This window comes from Lutra lutra, chromosome 1, assembly GCF_902655055.1.
Source record: "Lutra lutra chromosome 1, mLutLut1.2, whole genome shotgun sequence".
NCBI classification, from domain to species: Eukaryota; Metazoa; Chordata; class Mammalia; order Carnivora; family Mustelidae; genus Lutra; species Lutra lutra.
In genome coordinates this window covers 155523032-155547280 of record NC_062278.1, presented here as the reverse complement: position 1 = coordinate 155547280, position 24249 = coordinate 155523032, and the positions used below count along the sequence as shown (strand labels likewise).

At 53.5% G+C, this 24249-nt stretch overlaps 1 protein-coding gene across 2 annotated transcripts; it reads right to left on the bottom strand.

The window, feature by feature from the left end:
• Nucleotides 1–151: 151 nt before the first annotated feature.
• PLCD1 (phospholipase C delta 1) lies at nucleotides 152–23556 on the bottom strand. 2 transcript variants are annotated; one of them, XM_047740647.1, is made up of 15 exons: nucleotides 23399–23556; nucleotides 15065–15229; nucleotides 10864–11092; nucleotides 4207–4336; nucleotides 3881–4112; nucleotides 3081–3282; nucleotides 2832–2976; nucleotides 2603–2752; nucleotides 2352–2510; nucleotides 1976–2135; nucleotides 1683–1799; nucleotides 1111–1289; nucleotides 885–1017; nucleotides 660–809; nucleotides 152–514 (listed from the first exon to the last, which is right to left on the bottom strand). In XM_047740647.1, the coding sequence occupies exons 1-15, from the start codon at nucleotides 23430–23432 to the stop codon at nucleotides 429–431; spliced, it is 2271 nt and encodes a 756-aa protein (XP_047596603.1). In that variant the 5' UTR covers nucleotides 23433–23556; the 3' UTR covers nucleotides 152–428. The 2 variants fall into 2 exon arrangements, with proteins under 2 accessions (XP_047596603.1, XP_047596592.1); XM_047740636.1 differs by lacking the exon at nucleotides 23399–23556 and adding an exon at nucleotides 18427–18583.
• Between the last annotated feature and the right edge of the window lie 693 nt (nucleotides 23557–24249).

The following is a 24249-nucleotide window of genomic DNA, read 5'->3' as shown; positions in this document are numbered from 1 at the left end:
GTGTAAGTGTGGGGGACATGGAAAGAGAGGTGCTGGGGCTCCAGTTCCCCCCAAACACACATGCACATGCATGCGCGTGTGCGCGCACACACACACACACATATGCCCTTTATAGGGATTTTCTGGCATTCCGGTAAAGAGACCATAGGAATTAGTCTTTTAACTTTTATAAAAACCCTCAGCCCAGGGCCAGGCCAGAGGGCGGAGGGCTGCAGTGTTTTTCCTAACGGAACTGAGGAGAGCTCCAGGGACAGGGCCAGCTCCTGGGATCCCAGAGAAGCAGCAGCACAGACGGGATGTTAGAGCTGAAGGCAGGGCGGGGCCTCTAGCTCCAAGTGAGAGGTTGGGAGCAGCCACAGCAGCCCTGTTCCTGGATGGGGACAGAGGGCCCGGCCTGCTTGGGGCAGCCCCCATCAGAACCCCCAAACCTAGTCCTGGAGAGACACCTTCACAAAGAGGGTGGCAGACGGGTGCTGGTCTCCGTTCTTAGACAAGAGATGGACATGGCGGTATCCTGGCAGGGGGATGGGCGGGAAAGAACACACAGAGAGTTCCGGTGACTCAGTGAGATGTCGTCGAGAGACTTCCACGGCCCCAGCCCAAGGTAACAGGCCCTGCCTCCTCCACCTTGCCGTCCCCTCTCCTCAACAAACACTCACCTTGCTTGAGGCTGCCCAAGGGGATGGTGCTCTGACCAATGAAGTCGTTCTTGGAGGATGCGTCATAATCCTCCACCACAAAGCGCACCAGGGCAAGCTCAGGCACGACCACCTCAAACTCAAACTCTGTGTCCCACCACGGGTTGAAACCTAGGAGTGCAAGCAGCACGTCAAGAGTGGGATGCCAGCTCTGGAGGTCAGGCCCCACCCAGGCCCAGCGAGTACCGTTATTGGTGACTACGGCTGTCTGGCGGCTGGCCATGTCCCGGCCCACGCCGTGGATCTCCACCGTCACCTTGGGGTCCACAATTGAATTCTTATTCTTGTTGACTTTTGGCAACTGCTGCCCGGAGATTACCTGAGCAGAGGCAAGGGACAGAGGAGGGCTCAGGAGTAGCAGTGGGGAGGAGGGAGGCCCCTGGGCTCCCGTCCTGCGGGTGGCTGGCCATACCCTGACAGTGAGCCGCTTCCGGGTCCACCAGGGCCCCTGAGTCAGGGCACGTGAGTTAAAGGTAGAGTTCGGGTCTCGCAGGAAGGCGGGCTTCAGCACGTACCCGCAGGCCCCGTTGTCCTGGAAGCGGCCCTGGTATACATCCATCTCTGGGCCAGGTGTTTGGAAATTCAGGGCCACTGTATGCAGACAGAGCAGTCACAGGCTGTGGGCTGGCCTTGGGGGCCCTAGAGCCCGGACTATTCAGGGTACACGGAGGCCTTAGGGCCACACAGTGAGGCAGAAGCGGGGTCTGGCATCCCTTCAATGCCTCCTGCCCTCCCACCCCCATCACTGACCCACACCAGCCTCACATTCCACTTCCGGTGTTGGAATTCAAAGGGCTAATGTGGTAACCAGGTGATGTCAGACCCTGACTGACTGGTGGGGGAATATGTCCAAACCAAGACTACCAGCTCCTAAGCCCACAAGTCCCTGTGTCTGGCCCCAGCGGGGTCCCCAGAGGCACCTGATCCCTGGCCCTCTGGACTGAAACCCTCACCCTGGCCTCCTCAGCCCCTGCCAGCCCATACCGATCTGGCAGCCCCCGTTCCACATCTCCACGGGGCTGTAGTTGGAGGAGTCCGTTCTCCACCCAGCAGGGTAGATTCTGCTCAGGTGATTGACATTGTGGCGAACTAAGCTGTTTCCTGAAAAGGGTGGGGGTGGTCAGAAGTGCAGGCCTCCTAGGGAGCCCAAGCCCCCCGCCCCACGGCTGCCCTGCCCCCATCTGGTAACAGCAGGGAGTGCCCCATTCAGAGTCATGGAGCCAGGCCTGGCCCCCACCGGTCCGAATACTGAGACAGCCAGCCAGGCTGGGGCTCACCTGACTCTTGGAGCAGCCGGAGGACGCGGTTCTCGGAGAAGGACACCATCTCATAGAAAGCCTGCCCTGGGGTGCCAGGGCTGGAGAAGCCCCCAAAGTGGACACTCTTGCAGTAAATGATCATATCGGAGAGCTCCTTCACTAGCCTGAGCTTGTCCTCCTGGGGGCCATGGGGAGGCCCAGGTTAGATTCAGAGGTTGGGGCAGGTGGGCACTGAGAGCCAGAAACCCAGACGCAGAGAGACAGAGAGGGAGACAGACAGAGAGAGGGGAGCAGAGGGTCTGAGTGGCAGCCACAGAGAACTGAGACAAGGCAAACATCCCATGATGGGGGAGGGCCCCAGGGCTGCCCCCTCCCCAACAGCTCCCCCTCGAACCCTGGGCTTGCGCTGCACACGGCTCCTCACGGCCTCGTCCTCCATCTCAGCAGCCTCGTCCTCATCAGACACGACAGTGGCTTCAGGGCCACCCTCCCCGCCAGGGGGCAGGAGCCCCCCAAGCTTCTTCCCCTTCAGCAAGATCTTCCCCTTCAGTTGCTAAGAAGGGAGGAGCCGCTCGTTAAGACCCAAGGGCCTCCCAGCCAGTCCCCCTGCTCTCTCGTCTGGGTACCCCCATGCCCACTGCGAACCTCAGGGGAAGGCAGACTGCTGGTGACCCCGTCCAGCGGCCGGTCCAACAGCATGGGGCCCAGGATGGTGCGCAGGTGTCGCGCCATCACACGCTGCTGCTCCAGGCTGCAGTGATTCTCCAGGGACAGGATGACGGGGTAGGGGGACGCCTGGAGGCCCGAGGGCAGGTTAGGAGTCGGGGGACCGCCACTACCACTTCCCTCCTCACCCTCCAGGGGCGCGCGCAACCTTGAAGGCGTAGTCCCGGATGGCCCTGAGCACGTCGCAGAGGAGGATCTTGGAGGTGAAAGTGTAGCCGTGGTAGATGACCGGCTCCTGGTTGGGGCCGTCCCAGCAGTCGAGCTCCAGGCAGCGGCAGCCTTTGCACAGCGCCCTGCGGGTAGGCGTGGCGGCTAGGCCCTCCGACCCCGCCCCCAGGCGCCCGGCCCCGCCCCCAGGCCGCCCGGACCCCGCCCCCGCCCCCTCCCCGGGCCCCACCGGATGTAGGCTTCAGTGCTGCTGGGCCCAGTGAGCTGGTCTTCCAGTAGGTAGGTGTTGTGCGAGGAGGACATCAGGTAGTGGCTGAGCGGCTGGCCCATGTCCTGGTAGACCCGCCGGTGCGCCAGGCTGAAGGCGCTGCCGTCGGCAGACAGCAGGTACATGAGGAAGCCGTCCTTTGTCATCTGCCGCTGTGCCTTGGCTGCGAAGGAGGACACCAGTGCCCGTGAGAGCCCTTCGGGCCAGGCCAGCCACCTTCAGGAGACCTTCAGGGCGCCACCGCTCTGGGAGGGGAGCCCCCTGCTGTCCGTGTTTCCCTGTTCTGAGCTGTTATCTCTCGGAGGCGGTGAATGTGAGTCAACCATCAGCCTGTGACTACCCCAGGGTGGGGCCCTGTCTTCTCCGCTTCGGTCCCCCACACTGTGAGGCCCCCTGAAGCCGGAGCCTCATCTCCTCCTCTGGGCCTCCAAACGGAAGCCCCTCCAAGACAGGGCCCCGTCGGTCCATCTCAAAGATGGAAGGAAGATGGGCGGAAGCAGGAAAAGGGTTTGCTTTCCCAGCCTCCTCTCTATTTCTGGAGGAGGAGTCCGCAAAACCCTCTGGAGAAGCAACCAAGAGAGGGGTAGTGATGCTGGAGCCCCGTCTCCCATCAGCTTACTTTCATGGGGCAAGCAGATACTGACCAGGGTGCCCTTCTGTTCCCTTGAGCTCCCTACCCTCGGGCTGTAGTCTCTCCAGGGGTCTCCCAGCCCGGTGTGGCCCCAGGGACTGCAGGCCACAGGCTGTAGCCAGGCTCTCACCAGTCTCACTGGGCTCATAGCGCTCAATGAGGGAGAGGGCCAGTGCAGGCCCTGCCGCCTCCTCCCGCTGCTGGTGCTGCAGGAACGTCACCAGCTGATCCACCGACAGCGTTTCCCTGGAGCCTGCAGCCTCTGCGAAGGTGCGATCAATCTCCTCCCGCTGGGTCAGCATCTTGTAGAAGGCCTCAATTTCATCGTCCTCCAGGGAGTCCGTCTGGGAGTGGTCACATTCCTGCCAGGCCGGGTGGGCAGGGCTCAAAGCGTGTTCCCCACTAGGGTCCCAGGGCCCATGGCCACACAGACCCAGCCCTCACTCCCTGCCTCACCCTGAAGATCTTCCGGGCATAGCTGTCATCCACCTGGATGTTTAGCTCCTTCAGGAAGTTCTGCAGCTCCTTGAAGCTCATCTTGTTGTCCTTGTTTTTGTCAGCTTTTCGCAAGCAGGAGTGAATCCAGCTGGGCAAGAAGTAAGGAAAGAACCCAGGAGCCCCGATACCCCCAAGGTCCCAGCTGTAGCTGGGTTTCAAACCCAGGGCCCAGATGGACTGAGATCACCTACAGACAAAGCTCCCTTCGGGCCTGCCATACCAGCATTCCAGAGACAAGACCCGACGGCCTCTTTGGAGGAAATGTTATATCCTATTAAGGGGTCTTTTTTTCTATTTACTGGCTTCAAACCCTTTCACATTAAAAAAAAAAAAAAATTCTTTTCTCACTGGGAAAGCGTTCACTATAGATAGCTTACAAAATACAGAAAAGTAAACAAACAAATCCCCATGGTCCCGTCAACGTTTCAAGATATGTCCTTCTGGTTTTCAATACATAAGTTAGCCAACCTGACTAAAGCGCTTGAGGCTTATTTTTACAAGAAACAGCAAACTTGAAGCCACAGATCAGAAGGTGAGTGTCTCACAAGCAAAAACAAAGCCTGCATCACATCCTCACAATGGGGGCACTTAGCCCCACTTCTCCATTATCTCTGGCCTCTACCCCCTCAGACTTGACCTGGAGAAGTCAAGAAAAAGGACCTCCACATTATATTCCAGAGAAATTAAAGAACAAAGACAATGAAAACAATTTTTTTAAAAATGACAGCAGGTTTTTAGAAGAAGTCACAAAGGAAACAACATAATTGATGCCATGTAAACTTTAAATAATTCTGAGGGTCAAATAAAGAAAAAATAAAGCCATCCAGAAAACACGATGATGACCCTAATAACTAAATGAGAAAAGGTCATAAACTAACCTTTTCCAAAAATTCTCGGTAATCAAAGACATTAACAGTTTGCAAATGAGATGCAGTTCCTTAAACTCTAAGATCAGCACTTGAAAAGTCTATGATCCAGTGCAGGTAGGGGTGAGGTGACATGGACACTCCCATCTACCACTTGGATAAAGGAAATTGTTCAACCCTTGGGAACGTGATGCAAAGATAGAGCTAAAGCTCGAAACCATTACATCATTGGACTCACCAATTCCACTTCTAGAAATCTACTGGTAAGGACATACTCCTGAATACTGAAAGCATTTAGGAACATAGTTCTTTGCAATGTTACTTATAGTAGTGAAAGACTGAAAATAAATGTTCAACACTAAAAGAACAGATCACTAACTTAGAGGGCATCAACTGCATATTACACAGTCACTACAGCTTTTTGTGGAGACTCTACTAACACAGGGAAAAAATTATGACATAATGGTACAGAGAAAATGGATACAAATGTAAGATCTCCACTATTTTTGGCAAGTGCATCATTAGGCAAATTGCAATGCAGAAAAGAGGACTGGGGGCAGAACCCGAATATTAGTAATTTCATTTTGTCAGCCTTTAAAACTTCAGTCTGGGGCACCTGGGTGGCTCAGGTGGTTAGGTGTCCTACTCTTGGTTTTGGCTCAGGTCATGATCACAGCATCACAAGACTGGGCCCTGCCTTGGGCTCTGCACTCTCAGTGGAGAGTTTGCCTGGAGATACCCTCTCTCTCCCTCTGCCCCTCTCTGCACACATGCACACACACTCTCTTTCTAAAATAAATCAATAAATCTTTTTTAAAAATTAAAGAAAACTTCATTCTAACATAGCCATACTTTATGTATATATTTACATGAAAAAATAATTATGGCAGAATTCCAGGTTAAAAAAAAAATCAACTTCAGAGTAGTCCAGTCAAACATGAGGTCCTCATGTCGATGATTATTTAGCAGGCTGGGATGGCTTTATGATCTCAAGGGCTGGGCAACAGAACCCTCCGGGGGCACGAGACTGTCCAAGGATAAGCTGATGCTACAGAAGTGGATTTTTAAGAAAACTCAAAATTAGGCAGAGGTAGCACTGAGAAAAAATACTTAAAAATCTATGAAGTGCTGAAAAGTACAGAGTAAGGAAACGAAAAAAGCTCAAAGGATGTCCCTTAAAGCAGCTGGACATACACTAGCAATGAATAATCAGAAAATGAAATTAAAGTAATTCCATCAAGTAGACTCAAAATGAATTAAAATACTTAGGAATGATTTTTTTTAAATGTATAGCTTATACTCTGAAAACTACAAAACAATGTCGTAAGAAATTAAGGAAGACCTAAATAAATGGAAAGATATCCATATTTAAGGATCACAAGATTTGATATTATTAAATATAGGGAATACTCTCCAGATTGATCTATATCAATGCAATCTCTATCATAAAAATGCTGGCTTATCTGCAGAAATTGATCCTAAAATTCACATGGGACATCAAGGGACCCAGAAGAGTCAAAACAATCTTGCAAAAAAAGAACAGGGGCACCTGGGTGGAGCAGTCTGTTAAGGATCCAACTCTTGATCTCAGGGTCATGAGATCAAGCCCTTAGAGTCTGCTTGAGATTCTCTCTTGCTGTCCCTCTGTCCCTCCCACTCCTGCTTGCTCAATCTCTCTCAAATATATCTTTAAAAAAAATTTTTTTTGGAGAACTCACACTTCCTGATTCCTAAATTTACAAAGTTACAGTAACCAAACTGTTGTGTGCTGATGCAAGGATAGACATAGATAAATGGAATAAAACTGACAGCCATGAAAATAAACCCTCTTGAGGTGGTTAGTTAGGCTTCTGCCTTCAGCTCAGGTCACGATCCCAGGGTGTCCTGGGATCAAGCCCCTTGTCGGGCTCTCTGCTCAGTGGGGAGTCTGCTTCTCCCTCCCCTCTGACTTCTCTCTCTCTCTCACTCTTATTCTCTCTCAAATAAATAAAATCGTTGAAAAAGAAAAGAAATCCTCATATTTACGGTCAATTGATTTTCGATGAGGGTGTAAAAACAAGTTCAACTTGTGGTGCTGGGACAACTACCTATAGGCTAACAAAAAAATGAAGTTGAATCCCCCACATCCCACCACACACACAAATGAATTCAAAATGAAGCAAAGACCTAAATGTAATAGCTAAAACTATAGAACCTTTAGAAGAAAATAGTAAGAGTAAACATTAGTGATCTGGGGTTAAGCAAAGCCTTCTTAGATATAACACCAAAAATCACAACCCACAAAAGCAAAAAGCAGATGAATTAGACTTCACCGAAACTAAAAATTCGTGCTTCAAATACCATTAAGAGAAGAGAACCCACACAATAAGAGAAATTATTTACAAAGCATAATTATGACAGGCCTTGTACCTAGTATACATAAACAACTCTTACAACTCAATAATAAAAAGACAAATAACCGGGCACCTGGGTGGCTCAGTGGGTTAAGCCGCTGCCTTCGGTTCAGGTCATGATCCCAGTGTCCTGGGATCGAGTCCCACATCGGGCTCCTTGCTCAGCGGGGAGCCTGCTTCTCTCTCTGCCTCTCCCTGCCACTTCGCCTACTTGTGCACTCTCTCTCTCTGAAAAAAAAAAAAAAAAAAAAAAAAAAAAAAAAAAAAGACAAATAACCCAGGTAAAAACTGCACCATGGATGTGAATAGACATTTCTCCAGAGAAGATACAGGAAAGCAAATAAAAAACCAAGGCTCAATATCATTAATCATTAGGGAAATGCAAATCAAAACCATGATAAGATACCTATCAAACCCCAAACCAAACCAACAACAAAAAAAAAAAAAGAGTAGAACAAGTGTGTTGAGGACTTGAAGAAATCGGAAGCCTGGAGCATTGTCAGTGGGAGTAGAAAGTAGGTTGGATGCTGTGGAAAACAATATGGCATGCCTTCAAAAGTTCAAAGTAGAATTACCCTGTGATCCAACAACTCTGCTTCTGGCTATAGACCCCAAAAGAATTGAAAGCAGGGTCTCAGAGAGATGTTTGTGTAGCCATGTTCACAGCAGCATTATTCACAACAGAAAAAAGGTGGAAGCATGCCCATCAATGGATGAATGAAAAAACAATATATGGTGTATGCGGACAGTGGAATATTATTATTTCACCTCAGAATGGGAATTCGGACACGGGCTACCACACAGATGAACCTTGAGGACATTTATGCTAAGTGAAATAAGCCAGTTGCAAAAAGACAAATACTGTATGATTCTACTTGTCTGAAGTCCTTAGGGTGGTCAAATTCAGAGAGACAAAGGCAGAATTGTGGCTGCGGGGGGTCAGGGCTGTCGAGTGGGGACTGGAGGTGTGAGAATGAGAAGTTGTTGTTTAATGGGGAGAGAATTTCAGTTTTACAAGATGAGAAGAGTTGCATCTTGCACTGACAATGTGAATGTACTCAACACAATTAAAATGGTTAAAGATGGTAAATCTTATGTTATGTAGATTTTACAAGTAAAGATTTTTTTTAAATAAGTCAATTTTAAAAAGAGCTTAACAGGGGTGCCTAGCTGGTTCAGTAGGTAGAGAGTGCAACTCTTTTTTTTTTTTTTTAAGAGTTTTAATTTATTTATTTTAGAGCAAGAGAAAGAGCATGTGAGAGCAGGGGGAGGGGCAGAGGGAAAGGTAGAGAGAAGAAATCTCCAGCAGATTCTGCACTAAGCATAGAGCCTGACGTAAGGCTTAATCTCATGACCCTGAGATCATGACCTGAGCCAAAACTAAGAGTGAGACACTTAACTGACTGAGCACCCAGGTGCCCCCAAGCATTTAACTCTTGATCATAGGGTTGTAAGTTCAAGCCCTATGTTGGCTGTAGAGATTACTTAAAAACAAAATCTTAAAAAAACATAATAAATAAAAAATGGGCAAAGGATCTGATATTTCTACAAATGACCAATAAACACATGTAAAGATGAGTGCCTAGGTGGCTCAGTCATTAAGTGTCTGCCTTTGACTCAGGTCATGATCTTAGGGTCCTGGGATTGTGCCCCTCATTGGGTTCCCTGCTCAGCGGGAGCCTGCTTCTCCCTCTCACACTCTCCCTGCTTGTGTTCCCTCTCTTGCTGTGTCTCTCTCTCTCAAATAAATAAATAAAATCTTAAAAAAAAAAAAAACCAGAACAAAACAAAACAAAAAACACATGTAAAGACAGCTGACACCATTAGCTGTCAAAGAAATGCAAGTCAAGACCACAATGAGATACAACTTCACACCTACAAGGGTGGTTAGGACAGAATAGTAGTAATGATAGTAACTAGCCTTGGCAAAGATGTGACAAACTGGAACCCTCATACACTCCTGGTGGGAATGTCAATTTCCTTGTTGGAAAACTAGAAGTCCCTCAAAAGTTTAAACATACATGCAATTACCATAAGGCTTGTAAATTCTAGGTACGTACTACACAAAACTTCTGCACCAGTGTTCATAGCAGCATTAATTCATAAAAGCTCCGGAGTGAAAACCCCACCGTCCATCAACCACTGGCTGGGTAAATAAAATGTGGAACAACCACACCATGGAATGTTATTCAGCCATAAGAAGGAATGAGGTACTGAGTGACACTACAACATGGATTCACCTGAAAAACAAGCTCCATGAAAGAAGCCAGTCACAAAAGACTCTGATTCCATTTATATGAGATGTCCAGAAAAAGGCAAACATAAAGAGCCAGAAAGCAGATTAGTGATTGTCTAGGGCTGGAGGATTATGGGGAAATGAGGCCTGACTGCTCATGGGTACAGGGTTCCTTTTAAGGTGATGAAAGTGTTGTAAAATTACTTACAACCCTGTGACATACTAAACAGCATTGACGTGTACACTTTAAGCAGGTGAATCACATGGTATGTGAATGATATGCCAATAAAACTGTCATTAAAATAAAGGAACTGAAGCTGGTTCCACCCTAATCCTCTGTACCAGAAGTCTGACCACTTTGAACCACAGGCTAGTGTGCTGTCATGCATCCAGATGTAGAAGTGAATTTGTTTTAAGCCTATAGGCTGGCCTGCACATGAGGCCCAGGAAAATTTGACCATTCCCCAAAGAATGGCACAGGGGGGTGCCTTGGCCTTCCAAATTCCCAGACAGAAAAAATGTAGTAACTCCAAGAAACAGTCAAACACTCAAGACTCGGTCTCACATGGAAGCTGTTGCCATTAGCAGAACTCTGTGCTGGTTATGGGGGGAGAAGAAGGGTCAGTGGGGGCTGCACTGAGTAGACCAAACAGGGCTCCAGGTACCTCCTCTGCTTCCCTTTGTGTAAGGACTGAACTGTGCTCCCCCCAAATTAATATGTGGGAGGGCTACCCCCCAATATGATGGCATCTGGGGATGAGTCATGGGGGGCTTATATAAGGTCATGTAATTCATGATAGAATTACTGCCCTTATAAGAGGAGACACCAAAGAGCTTGTCTGTCACTCTCTCTGCCATGTGAGGACGCAGTGAGCTGGCAACCACTCACGAGCCAGGATGAGAGCTCTCGTCAGAACCCGACCACACTGGCACCCAGACCTCGGGTCTCCAGCCTCCAGAACTGTAAGAAGATTTGTTTCTGTCGTGTAAGCCACCCACCCAGCCTCTGTTATGTCTATGATGGCCCAGGCTCAGTATCTTCCATAACCAGGCTGCCCTGGCCATGACCACGGCCAGGATCCACAGGCTAGGCCAGGACCCACCACCACCAGAAGGATACTGCTGCAGCTTCTGCCTCTGGTCCATGGAGCCCGAGTGATGGATGATCTTGCGCAGACCCAGCACCCAGTGCTGGGCCTCCGCCGGCGATGGCGCAATGAGGTCTAGTGTGTTGCGCTGGTCCTTGAAGACTACAGAGAAGCAGCGGTCCTCGGGCACATCCCGGGCGAACTTCTCCATGCCCTCTGTGCGGTGCCCCTTCCGCACCTCCTGAATGTCCTCAATGGAGACTGCAAGAAGGGGATAGGTGGCAAAGAGAGTTGTGAGGCCTGTCCCCGCCCCTGGTGTGGCCAAAGCACAGCATGGGTACCCAGAGCCAGGGTTGGAGCTCAGGCCTGGATCCAGAGACAAGGAGTGGGGTGGGAGGACGGACAAGGGGAACACAAGGGAGGAAGGAGGACAGAGACTGAGGTGGAGGAGGAATATGAGACACAGCTGTGATGGGTAGGGGAAATAAGGGGAGGGGTGTGGGGAACATCGAGAAAGACTGACCCTAGAGAAGGGCACCTGGGACCCCAGGCCCTACTGTTTCCAGATGGAGGGACGAGGACCCCCAGGAGAGTACTCAGGCAGGACAGGGCTTTTAGAGATGGGGAGAGACCATTCTGGAGCTTGGAGCCTGTGACAGATAGGATACATACCCTCCAGATCGTACTTGACTTTGGGCCTTTGGGGCGTCTTCCCCGCAGGCCCCTCCCCTGACCCTGCGGGAGCCTGGAGCCACACTCAGGCAGCGCTGGCCCTGGGGTGTGGGGCCACAGGGAGAAGTGCTTGTGCTGCAGCACAGGCCCGACCTTGGCCTGTGTGTGTCTGTGTGTGTCCTGATCAGGGAACCCCTTGGTAAGAAGAGTGCGAGAAGGCTCTTGCCCTCTAGGACTCAAAGTGGTGGCCCTTAAGGATCTGAGAGAGTCCATCATTCTGCCCTTAGGAACTGGGGGGAGAGCCCTCCTCTCACATCCAAGCCTTCCAAGCTTCAGGGAGCAGCAAGACTGGCGCCTTCCCACCGCGCCCCCTCCCCCCGACCCCAGGGTGCCCTTCCTGGCCCGGCTGGGAGCCAGTCCCCTCAGCTGGGCTCATGCTAAGCTGCTCAGCATCAAGGTCCAGGCTCCGCCCCTGCCCCACCTGTGTTCTGAGCCATCTATCTGTCCTGGGTCCTAGCCCAGCTCCAGCTGCCAAGCTCGCCTATGCCTGTCTGCACCCCGAGTGCCCAGAAGCCTCCTATGCACCTGCAAGCCCCAGGTGAAGGGATGTGCCCAGCCTGGGTGGCAGGCTCCGAGAGTGGGGCATGTGAGCCCCAGGCCATTTGGGGTGCAGGGGATGTCCCTACTTAATGCCTGCTAGGCCCAGACTAGCTGCTACAGCCCTGGGCTGGGAGTGGAAACAGGAAACCGGAGCCATGCAGCTCCCAGGCTGCCAGCACCCCCACCAGCACCAGAGAGAGAGTCCAGACGCCTGCACTGCTGATAATGCCTGGAAGCCAGAGTGGGGGGACAGGAGCAGTGGCAGGATCAGGGGAAACTTAGGGAGGAGGGAGCAGAGAGAACTGGGGGCACTGTTCCCCTCCTCTCTCACCTGGCCTCAGGCTCCCCGAGGGGAGAGAGCATTTGGGGACAACAGTCTCACTGCTCCCCCAGAGAAGGGAAGCAGCCAACAGGTATGCTCAGCCCGAGAGCCAGCTCGGTGTTACTCTGAGCACATCCCGCCGCACCCGTCCCCTCAGCAGCCCCTCTGGTCAGGTCAGGCGGCTCACTCATGCCCCTTCCTCGTTCTTGCCCCTGCACCTTGGCTCACATGGGTTTCCAACCTGGAAGGCCCCTCCTGCCCTTGTGCTCACAATCCTCCTAGTATGAGGGGCTCATCTCTCCAGCCCAGGTCCCCTACTCCTCTTGTCTCTGCCCCCATGCCGGTCGCCACCCAGTGCCAGGCACACAACAGGGAACCAGACATATGTAGTGGCTGGTGGAGGGGGTGCCTCTCAGGAATCCCCAGAGCTCAGAGAGCGAGATTCCCTTTCCCACTGTGCCGCACCCCCACCAGTGTCTAACAGGAAGCCCCATATCAGGGCAGAGACCCATGAAGGAGCCTGGCTGGGGCCACCAACAGACAGAGGCAAGGTCTGGGTCACTCCCAGGCTGTGTGACTGACACGCATTCGGGTGGCTTTTGGAGAGAACTTCAGGCTCTGTCCACTTTAACCCTACCCTGCCTGGCTCAGAAACCTTCCATGGCCCACGGCCCCAAGGCCCCAGCCCAGCTCTCCCTATCAAACCCTGATCCTGTCCTGCCTCAACTCTGACCCTGCCACAGGCCACACAGCCAGTAGACAATACTTTCTTAGGTTTCTGCCCAGTGTCCTAAGGCCCATTGAACCCTTCCTGGGCACCTCCCATCCTCCTGTCCCCTCTCCCATCTGGAGCTTGTCACCTGTGTCTGGTTGCCCTCCCCAGTGGGCTGTCCCTGCCCCTGCCCCTTCTCCTCCTCTCCCCACCACGGCCAAGGGCGGGGGTCTGGGTTGGGTGAAATTCAGGTACCAGATCTTTACACATTGTCCAATACAACAGCCGCCAGCCACACATGGCTATTTAAATACAAAGTAGCTACAATTCAGTACAATTAAGAATTCAGTTCCTCGGGCGCCTGGGTGGCTCAGTGGGTTAAGCCGCTGCCTTCGGCTCAGGTCATGATCTCAGGGTCCTGGGATCGAGTCCCGAATTGGGCTCTCTGCTCAGCAGGGAGCCTGCTTCCCTCTCTCTCTCTCTCTCTGCCTGCCTCTCTGTCTACTTGTGATCTCTCTTTGTCAAATAAATGAGTAAAATTAAAAAAAAAAAAAAAAAAGAATTCAGTTCCTCAGTCACACTAGGCACATCTCAAGGGCTCAATGGTTACAGGTAGCTAGAGGCATCCATACTGTACAGCATAGATATAGAACATTTCTATTACCAAAGAAAGTTCTTTTGGGTAGCATTGGCCTAAAATGTTCTCACTAGGGCGCCCGGGTGGCTCAGTAGATTAAGCCTCTGTCTTTGGCTCAGGTCATGATCTCAGGGTCCTGGGATGGAGTCCCATATCGGGCTGTCTGCTCAGTGGGGAGCCTGCTTCCCCCTCCCCCCTCTGCCAGCCTCTCTGCCTACTTATGATGTCTCTCTGTCAAATAAATAAATGAAATCTTTAAAAAAAATAAATAAAATGTTCTCACTAAGTAAAGATGCAGTGGGCACTTCTCATTTTACAGAATCTTTTTTTTTTTTAAGATTTTATTTATTTATTAGACAGAGATCACAGGTAGGCAGAGAGAGAGGAAGGGGAGCAGGTTCCCTGCTGAGCAGAGAGCCCGATTCGGGGCTCAATCCCAGAACCCTGGGATCACGACCTGAGCCGAAGGCAGAGGCTTTAACCCACTGAGCCACCCAGGCACCCCTCATTTTACAGAATCTTTAGGGCATTCTGTGCTAAAGACAGCTAACCAGCACAGCGTCTTTCTCTGGGAGGACTCTGGAGGCGCTCTCCATTTGCAAGGCCTTTTCCAAAGCTTCCAGAAAATCCTCAGACCCAACACCCTCCAGGGAGCTGCCCAGTTAAGGCCTCCCTCCACTCTACCCTACCTCTTTGCTATGGCCCCAGTCCCAGGAAGGCACTGCCTTCTGTGGCCCCACCTCACATCCTGGCCACTGATACCCGGAAGGGCCTTATCTGCCCCCGGACTTTGGGCTTGGCTTTTGGCCTCACTACACCTGGAGTCCTAATCCACCCAACTTCCCTCCTTTTCACATGGGTCTGGGTGGATACCCTGTGCGTTCAGACAACACAGTCCAGCAACCTCCCTACTCCTGAGCCTGGCTTTCCCCACCTGTGGTCACAGTTATGTATCCCTACCCTCAAAAGGCTTTTTAGCCTCTCCATCTCTGGTCCTCCATGACTGCCCTCTCCGGCCCAGACTAGGCCTCACTAGTCCCTTTGGTGATTTAAAAAACTCTTCTCCCCCATCCTTGCCAGCTTGCCAGCTTTAGTTTCCCTGTATTTGGTCCTGGTTGTGTGACCGACCTGGGCACCAACAGGCCAGGCCTGGGTGTCCCTATTTGTGGTCCTGGTCCAGGACTGACCTCCCCACCCCCATCCCCTGCCCCAACCAGCATCCAATTCCCCACACAAGCACAGGGTCCACACTCTGCGCCCCCCCCCACCCTGCAGCCCTGAGACACTCACACAGCTGGGACTCCGGGGTCCGCATGACCTTGCGCGACTCCTGCCAGATGGTCTTGCAGTCTTCCTGCAACTTGTAGAAACGTTCTCGCCGCCATGAGTTGGATTTCACCTTCAGGAGCTGGCTGCCCTTTAGCAGTGCCTGTAGGTCCTCATCATCCTGTAGGCCTAGAGGGTTACAGCTGGTGAGATGCCACTTCCTCTGGCGTCCCTGCTGTCCCAGGCCCCAGGCTACCTACTCCCACCTCTGGGCCCTCTCGGAGAAAGGTCCCATTTCTCACCAGCCTCACCCTCCACTCACGGTTCCTTCTCCCACCTTCACCCATGCCCCAACCTGATCCTGGAGCCCTGCCTTCTCCAAGAAGTCATCTCTGATTGCCAGCCAAGGCCATGCAAACCTTAGGACACCCACCCACTCAAGGATACACTTGTGACCTGTCATCCACAGCTGAATGGACAAGGTGAAGCAGCTAATTCAAGAACACCTGAGAAATGCCTGAGAAATGGCCTGACTTTGGAAAACAAAACGTACCCTCCTGGTCATACTTAGGGGTCAGAGTGATCTGAAGGAAGCCAGGACCAAAGTAATAGGCGGAGCAGGAACAAAAAGGTTCCAGAGTTGTAGTTCTTAGAGTCAAGGTTATGGTTGCTGTAGGACCCTTGTGCCCATCCCTGTCACCCTCACCCCTCCTGCTCCCCCATCCTGAGCTCCACCTACTTGAGTAGGTCTCTGATCCTTGCCCCCAGAAGAGACAGATGAGCCCACTGTGGCCCGAGTTTGGCCTCTGGGATGCCCCTGGCTCTCCACGCCCACCCCATCTCTTAGTGTCCTGGATCTGGGACCCTCAGGGAATAATAGCCCCAAAGCACAGTGCTGCCTTCCTAGCAGCTGAGGCAGGACCCGGCAGCCCAGGGCCCTAAGCAAGGATCAGACCCTAGCTGCATGGCCCCTCCTGTGCGGCTATCTTCAGAGGCCTGAGCTGGCCTCCGCAGCATGGGTTCCCAAAGATACAATGCCCTTTGCCCTAACAGGTCCAAGCAAGAGGTACCAAAGGGGCACTAGGCGCCCTCATCCCCTCATTCCCCAAACAGAGTATCAACTGTGATCAAGGAGAGACCACTCCCCACCTCAATGATTTATCAATATAATACAGAGATAGATGCATCTAGATCCATATCTATCCATGGAGCCAGATCAGTCCAGCAGCCATCTCTGCTCAGAGCTGCTTGGCCATCTCACCTCACTCCATCCCCAGAACTAAAACCATGTGGCCCTTCAGCAATCCTTATCCTTCCGCTCCAGCAGAGCGGTGGCATCGGGGACTATGTGGGTCCAGTCTGAGGGGCCTGTGACAAGTCCTATAAGCTTTTCTTTTCTGAGCCCAGATCCACAGTCTGACAGGCTATCCCCACTCCCCAACCCCACCAGCCTGGCCCACACACCCACAAGACAAAGGGAACCTTCTGGACTGCTTCCCCCAGGCCTCAGCCACCCATACCCTCTCTATCCCTCCCCAGTCTCCTGCTACCACTAGGGACAGAGCCCAGTGCTAAACCCACACACACACCCTCATGGCTTTAGGCAGCTCTCCTCCCCCTGCCTCTGTTCCCCCATCAGCCCTGGGTGAGAACAGCACCAGAAGAGGCGTCTGTGGGTCTCCTCAGAGGTGACAGTGTGATGTGCCTTCTTCTTTTTTTGTTCCAAGTCTCTGCACACTTCTGGGAGACCCCTCTGTCTTAGCATGAGCAGCCTCCCTTCAGCCTCAGGGGAGGATCAGTGGAGCTGAGAAGGGCTGTAGGATGTCCTATACTGCTGGCTGTGTCTGGGGCACTTGGAACAAAAGGAAGGGAGTTCCCAGATGCCAGAAGGGAGTCCCTCAGCCTCTGCTGGGGCATTCCATTGTCCTTTCTGAGGCTGAAGTATAATCTGCAGGGCTTCTCCTCACCCTGGCCTGCCCCTTGCCCCCAAAGCTGGGCACTCATTAGGACAAGCCATGGCCAACAACACAGATGGTAATGGGGGAGGAGGTTGGAAAGTAGAAGGTGAGCCCCACCCTCCAGTTCTGGAAAACACCGTGGGGAGATGACATGTTCATCCTGTCCTGGAGCCAGGCTGTGGCCTTGTCTACGGTCAGGCAGAGATAAGTCCCCTGGCTGCTGACATGGTTTCTGGAACACGGACCTCAGCCCCAAGGTGGGCCTTGATAATAGCCACTGCCTTCTGGGCCATTAGGGGACCTGGGCAAGCACCCCCACCTCTGAGTCTCATTGACGGCTGGCCCTTTTATTTCTGAGGCTTCTGGGCTGCCACCCTGCCACCCTTGCTCCCTTAGTACCCAGAAAGTCTATGGGCACTCGTTGCCCAGCCCCACTCACTCAGGTCCAGTACCTTCTCCTCCTGTGGAGTCCTGTCCCTGTACTGATGCATAATGGAGACAAATTGGGTCTGTGCCCCACAGCCACACAAAGCTACACAGTTACACACTGCCACACTCAACACACAGTGCCAAAACATCATCACTATGATAATCATAGCAGCCACCATCACATTCATGGCCAATACTTGAATAAGATACTGTTCTTAGCACATGTATTTAATCCCCCCAACAACCGGAGGAGGAAAGCACTATCATTACTCGCATTTTACAGATGAGGAAACTGAGGCTCAAGGAAGTTACACTGTGGAGTCAGGACTCCAAAGCCTGCCCAAGGGTTAGTGCTAGGAAACATTACCTTATGCAAGTCCCCACTCAGGCACATTGAGTAATGTCAGAAAATCCACATAACACATACTGTAACACAGAACCAGTCACCCGGGTCACCCACTGTTGATCTGTCGCCCTCAGTCAGTCAGGGCACTGAGCATCACACTGGACCACACAAGGTCACACCGGTGCTACAGTGTCACACATTTGGTCACACAGTGTTACCCATCATCACTGCTGCACAGTGGCCCCCGTACCACACGAGGGACAGAATCACCACTAGGTTATCACTCGGAATTCACACTTACACAGCATCACATTGGATCACATAGTCTCAGAAAATCATCTCCTTGGGTTACACGGTCATACCAGTTACACACTAGCCACATAACTAGTAGTGCCTCAGAAATCTGTAAACAGGAGGGGTGAAGGGTGGTAAGGGTTGGGGGGCTTTGGAGTGGCTCAGGTAGGATGAGAAGTAACCAATCCCCCACCCCCCCCAAAAACACTCCAAATGCCACCCCGGCAAACACAGACCCACAGAGGGTCTCACACTCACAGAAGTCCTAAACTGGTCCAACCAAAGGATCAAAGTAACATAGTCTACATCCTGCCCTAGCTGCCTTCCCAGCAGAGCTCCGAGCTCCCTGCGGTCCTTACCCAGCCTCTGCCCATTGAGCGCTGCCACCTTGAGGCTCTGCTCCTGCAGGTAGAGCTCTCTGGAGCGGCTCCGGCTCGGGAGTCCTAGGCATTGCATGACGCTCCCCACTGCCTCTGGGACACCGAGCCTGACCCGGGACAGCGCAGCCTCTAGAAAGCCCTGGCAGTGGGGGCGAAACTACTGCCCTGGAGCGGAGCACAGCGGCGCCCGGGCGTGGAGGGGCGGAGTCAGAGCCCAGAAGGAGGGACCAGCCCTCAGGGGCGGAGCCTCGGCCCTAGAGGCGGGGCGTGAGAGAAATCAGGGCTAAAAGGGGCGGAGGCAGACCCCAGGAGACGTGGCCAGTCCGGGAGGGGAAGGACCTTTGTTCCTGGGGGGTGCGGCAAGGGCGGACTCCAGGAGAGGAGAGGAGGAGCCAGAACCCAAGAGGAGGAGTGGGACAAATCTGTAACCCAGGAAGCAAATCAGTGGCGAAAGCAAGAACCCAGAAAGCGGATAGGGGGCGGAGCCACAGCCACAGAGGTTGGGGTGGGAGGCGGGGGAAAAACGCACGGTCTGGGAGGCGAAGTGGAGGCAAAGCCTCACTCAGGAAGCCGACCGGGGGCGGAGCTAAGGCCCAGAGGGCGACCCGAGGGAGGGCCCCGCACTGAAAACTCGGGGTTCGGGCAGGGAGGGGGCGGAACGTCAGCTTTGGAGTTGGTGTCCCACCAGGGGGCGGTGTCCACCGGGGGCGGAGCCCGAGTCGCGAATTCGAGACACCTGCTGGGGGCCGGGCGGAGGACGAAACTTGAGTGAGATTGAGCAGAGAAGGGGAGATCGGGTAGCGGCGGCCTGGGTGGTCAAGTCTGTAAGGACGGGATGGGGCGGGGTCAGACCACCAAGCCCGTCAAATATTTTACTTCAATTACTCAACGAATTCATTGTAATTCAGCAGGCTGTTGCCTCACAGGCAGACTTGTGTCCTCACAGTTTCTCCACCCGAGTGGAGTAATCTCCAAGGTTCCAAATGCGAATGGAATTCTTGAAAAAAAGGCTGATCTTAAAATGAGTCCATTAACGCAGGCTTGCTTTGATGAATAGATGAGAACTACTGCAACTTTATACAAAACTGTGCGGCCAGTGTGCTCGGGAACAGTGGGACCTTTCATGTAAGTTACAACTTCTCTTTCATGCACCCAGCCCCTACTGTGTGCCAAGGTCAGGACACCACCCAGAGGCCTGACTCACCCCTCTCTTTTACTCTCTACCTCTGAATAGTTCCTCCATTCGCTTCCCTGCTGCCCCAGTCACCAGCACTGGCAGTGAGTCACCGGCAAAGCCAGCCATTAGCACAGCCAAGCAAAGCAACACTAACAATAAACTGGAGCGCAGAGTGACTTGCCTAAGGTCGCGCCGCAGAGAATAAATCAAGAGAACGTGTGTTAGTGTAGATGAGCTGAAATACGGGCACAAGCAAGTTGTTCTTCATGTGGAGGGGGAGGAGGCAGAGGGTAAGGCGAACCTGTTTTAGAGAAACCACACAAGGGTTCTCATCCAGACGATCAAGGACCGCCCCCCACCACAGTCCCACACCAAAGACCTATGGATAGAATCACATCTCAATATAATTTGCTTCCTTTGAGTTCTCATGTATTTTATTCAATGCATTTAAAAACATGACCCTGGGATGCCTGGATGGCTTAGTCTGTTAAGTGTCTGCTTTTGGCTCAGGTCACAATCTCAGGGTCCCGGGATCCCACCTGGAATCATCTGGCTTCCTGCTCAGCAGGAAGCCTGCTTCTCCCTCTTCCTCTGCCCCTCCCCCTGCTTCTGTGCACACTCGCTCTCTCATGCTCTCTCTCAAAATAAAAATAAATAAAATCTAAAAAAATAAAAATAAAAACATGACCCCAAGGAGGGGCCCACAGGCTTCATCTGACTGCCAAAGTGACCTATGGCACAAAATGTTAAGATCAGTGTGGATCAGTGTGTGTCTGTGGGGTATGGGCCTGGAACCTCAGGCACAGTTTGGAAACATAATTGAGGTGATAAGGGGCTGGCTTGGGGGTACTGGCTCTTTTGCCAACCCAGAGTTCCTATGCCGATGGGTGCTTTCTCTTCACGACGTCTCCTGTAAACTGCGTGTTGCTATGCCATGGGGGGACAAAAAGGGCCCAGAGAGGCAAAGGGATGTGCTCTGGGTCAAAACATTTATAAATAGAGGCCAGATGAGGGCTGGAGCCCGGGGCCAAGATGAGCCCCTCCCACAGCCTGCCTTCCACTTTTACAAATGCTAGTTTTGACAGTGGGGCAGGGTGGATTCGGGGCAGGTAGAGTTAGTGAAGGTGGACGTGTTCTGTAAGGGGAGGGCCTGTGATATAGTGTCCTTTGGGGTATATGTGGAGACCTGCTGGTGAGGCCAGCGCTGGTCTGGCTAGAACAGTGACAGCAAAGGTAGTGGAGTAGGGGAAGGAAGCCAGAAGAGGGCTTCCCAGAGACACCAGAAGGAGCCCCTTGGTTCTTGAGCCCTGTTCTGGGCACATTTTTCCTAGCAAGGGACTCCCTTACAGTGCCCCCCTCATCTCCCAAGAATGAACAGGGCATGATCCCTTGGGGGTGGGCCTCCTGCAGCAACACAGCCCCTACTGAGCGCTAGGCACTGTTCCCATTGCCTTATATGTGTGACGGCATTCAGTCCTCACAGCAAGCCTATGATGTCGGTAGTGTTCTTGTCCCTTATTTCACTGAGGAAACTGAGGCACCAAGAAATCAAGGGATTTGTCTGAGATGAAAAAGTCAAGGCTTAGGAGCACCTGGGTGGCTCAGTGGGTTAAGCCTCTGCCTTCGACTCAGGTCATGATCTCAGGGTCCTGGGATCGAGTCGGGCTCTCTGCTCAGCAGGGAGCCTGCTTCCCCCTCTCTCTTTGCCCGCCTCTCTACCTGCTTGTGATTTCTCTCTCTATGTGGCAAATAAATAAATAAAATCTTAAAAAAAAAAGAAAAGAAAAAGTCAAGGCTTGAACTCAATCCGCCTCTAGAACCCATGCCTGTAGACTACACGGCATCTGCACCCATCTGGGGTGAGGACGTAAAGGACAGCTCATATCCAGGGAGGCTCTGTGGCAGACTGCCAACCGCCCAAGCCACATGTTCGGTGCCATAGGGCCCCAAATCTGAAAGGGGTACAGACTCCAATGGCAGTGTGGACACCCTGGAATGGCACAGGGCAAGGTACAGTGACCACCTCTTCCTGCCATCAACTCCCCTTGCCAGGCTCTTGCTTCCTGATCGGCTTGCAGGAGGGACCGAGGCAATTAAGGGAGGTGATTCTGGGTGATGACCTTGAAGTGGCAGGGCCTGCAGATTGCAGTGTCCCTGACGGTCCCTCAGGAGGGGCTGGACAGAGTGAGGCATGTGGGAGGCATGTCTCAAAGAGAACGGGCCAAACCCACGCTATGGTGCCTCCACGTAGCTTCCTCTCCAGGGAAGACACCAGGGGAGAAAGACCAGACAAAGGCACAGACGCCTGAGGATGGAGCCCATTCCAACATGAGCTGTGTCAGAGGCGACCAGAAAGGGCTTTTAGGAGATCTGAGGGTGAGACAGACCCAGAAGAGGTGGGACTCTGCAGGACAGACAGTACTGACTGAGGGATGATGAGAGAGAAAGCAGAGGTCTCCACTGTGGTCCTCTGAGCCATCCAGACTCCCTTCCTGCCAGTTTGGCAGGAGCACTAAGGACACCTCTGGTCTGAGAAGAGGAAGCACTGGAAGGGGCAGGAGTCCCATGACCTAGGTGGATGAGGTTACCTTGAGGAGCCCAGGCCAGTGGTGGGAGGGTCACAGCTCTGGGCCCTGAACAAGGTCTCTCTGGGCCATGGACACTAGGAAACATAAGACAGACCAGGGGCTGGCTGAAAGAAAGAAAGATCTCCTGAAAGAAAGATCTCCTATCCCCCTGAATTCTCCAGTGGGCAGCTGGAGGTGTCTGCCTTTCTCTTTCCTGTCTATTATCTTCATGTATGGCTTGGATGGACAGTGGTGGGCACTAAGTCTCCAACCCCAGATCCTAGAAAACAGGGAGATAGGGTTAGGCAGTGAGTGTATGGCCTAAGGGAAAGGGTTTGTTGAACTGGCAGATGATCTCAGAAATCAGGAGGACAAGGCACCCTTAAAAGTGACTGAGTCCCCAGGCTGGAGCAGAGAGATGCCAGACCAGGTTGGGGGGCCTGACCTGCCAGAAGACCTCCAGGCTCTGCAGTGGGAAGCTGCTCTTTCTCCTGGAGGGACAGCAATGCGGCAAGGACTGCTTCCAGGTGGGTCAGAGGGACAGAACTCGACTGGACAAAGGGTGGAGCTGCAGGCAGTTCGAGGTGATACTCAGCCGGTCCCGCCAGGAGAGTGCGCAGACGGGAGGATCCGGCTGCTGCTTGCAGCTTGGGCATCGCTGCCCAGCCCGACCTCAGCCAACTTTGCGCACCTCATCTCCTCCCCCGCCCCGCACCCCCTCCAGCCACACCCACGCGGCCTGACGCGGTCCAGGCACGCCTGGAGCCTCTCCAGCCCGGCCCGGACGATGTGGGGGAGAACTTGGTTATTCGTGGATGCTGGTTCCGTCCCTCCTCGGCCCTTCCGTGCGCGCTGGACCATGGAGCCCAGGCTTCTGAGACCAGAAGAAGGCAGAATCCTTGAGGCGGGGTCTGGGGGTCGGGGGTCGCCTTTCGAGAAGTCTTCAGAGCCGCACCCCCACCCCAACCACCACTTCGGGCCAGATCTGGGGGACAAGCCTGGAGACGCCCAAGGTCTTGCCTGGCAGTCCCACCCCGAGAGTCCTGTGCCGAGATTTCCCCTAGTGCAACAAAGGAGTTGAGAGGCGGGCCCGGGGCGGGGCGGAGGGCGGCCGAAGGAACTGGGGGTCCCCGGCCCAGGGCAGCGAACGGCTTCCCGCGGGGTCGGCCCATGTCAGGGTCCGCCCGCAGGCCAGCCGGGAACTCACCGTGCAGGGTCAGGAAGTCCCGGCCCGAGTCCATGCCCGACGGCCGGCGCAGCGGGAGGGGGCGCCGCAGGACACACGTGCGCGGCGACTGCGCGGGCGGCCTCGGGTCCGAGCGGAGTGTGGTGGAGGGACCAGAAGGGACTCTGGTGGGAGGAGACCGGAGGTGGGCCGGGGAAACCGCCCCGCCCCCCGGGCCCGCCAACCCGCGCCTCTCCCCGCCCCCTCTTGGGGATCGGGGAGGGCAGAAGGGGGACAAGCAGCCCGGCCAACCCCTGCCGGGGCTAGTGGGCGCGCCCCGGCCAGAAATAGCCAGATTCCTCCCGCTTCCTCCGCCGCCGCCACCCACAGGCCGTGGGCCCTGTCATTACAGCGGGAGGCCCGGCCCCACGCCCTACCTGTGGGCGCCTCTCCGGGTTTGGGGTGCCACTGGAAAGAATCTTCCCCGAATGGCGTCATTCGGGGAAAGGACCGCGTAACTTCGAATCCCAGCCGGGGTGCTGCGAAAGGGAGCCTGGGCGTCCCGGCGTCCACCCGCGGCTCCCCGGATCTCTGCTTTCCCTTCTGCAAAATGGGTGCACGGGCATGGGTTAGGAGGTCCTTGGAGAGGTATGCCTAAATCTTGTCCGGAGGATGGTCCTCTCCTCTCTCGATGGGAAGTTTCTAACCCCAGGAGCGCCTTTGGTGAGGGCTGGGGCGCAGGCAGGGAAAGCTTACAGCGATTGGGTGCAGGGAACTCACCTTTTAGACTCACCCCAAACCCCTGGTGATCTGTACAGCAGAGTGGTGGGACAGGACCTAAAGGTGGGTTACATTTCAAGGGTTTCTTCTTTGGGTGGCCTCCCAAGGGGCTG

Excerpts from the sequence above, each read along its gene's own strand:
- PLCD1 (XM_047740636.1), bottom strand. The coding sequence starts at position 18,523 with ATGCAATGCCTAGGACTCCCGAGCCGGAGCCGCTCCAGAGAGCTCTAC. Across the intron at positions 11,093-15,064 it reads GACCCCGGAGTCCCAGCTGT|TCTCCATTGAGGACATTCAG; the intron begins GTGAGTGTCTCA and ends CCCTTCTTGCAG. Across the intron at positions 2,511-2,602 it reads GCAGTCTGCCTTCCCCTGAG|CAACTGAAGGGGAAGATCTT; the intron begins GTTCGCAGTGGG and ends CTCCCTTCTTAG.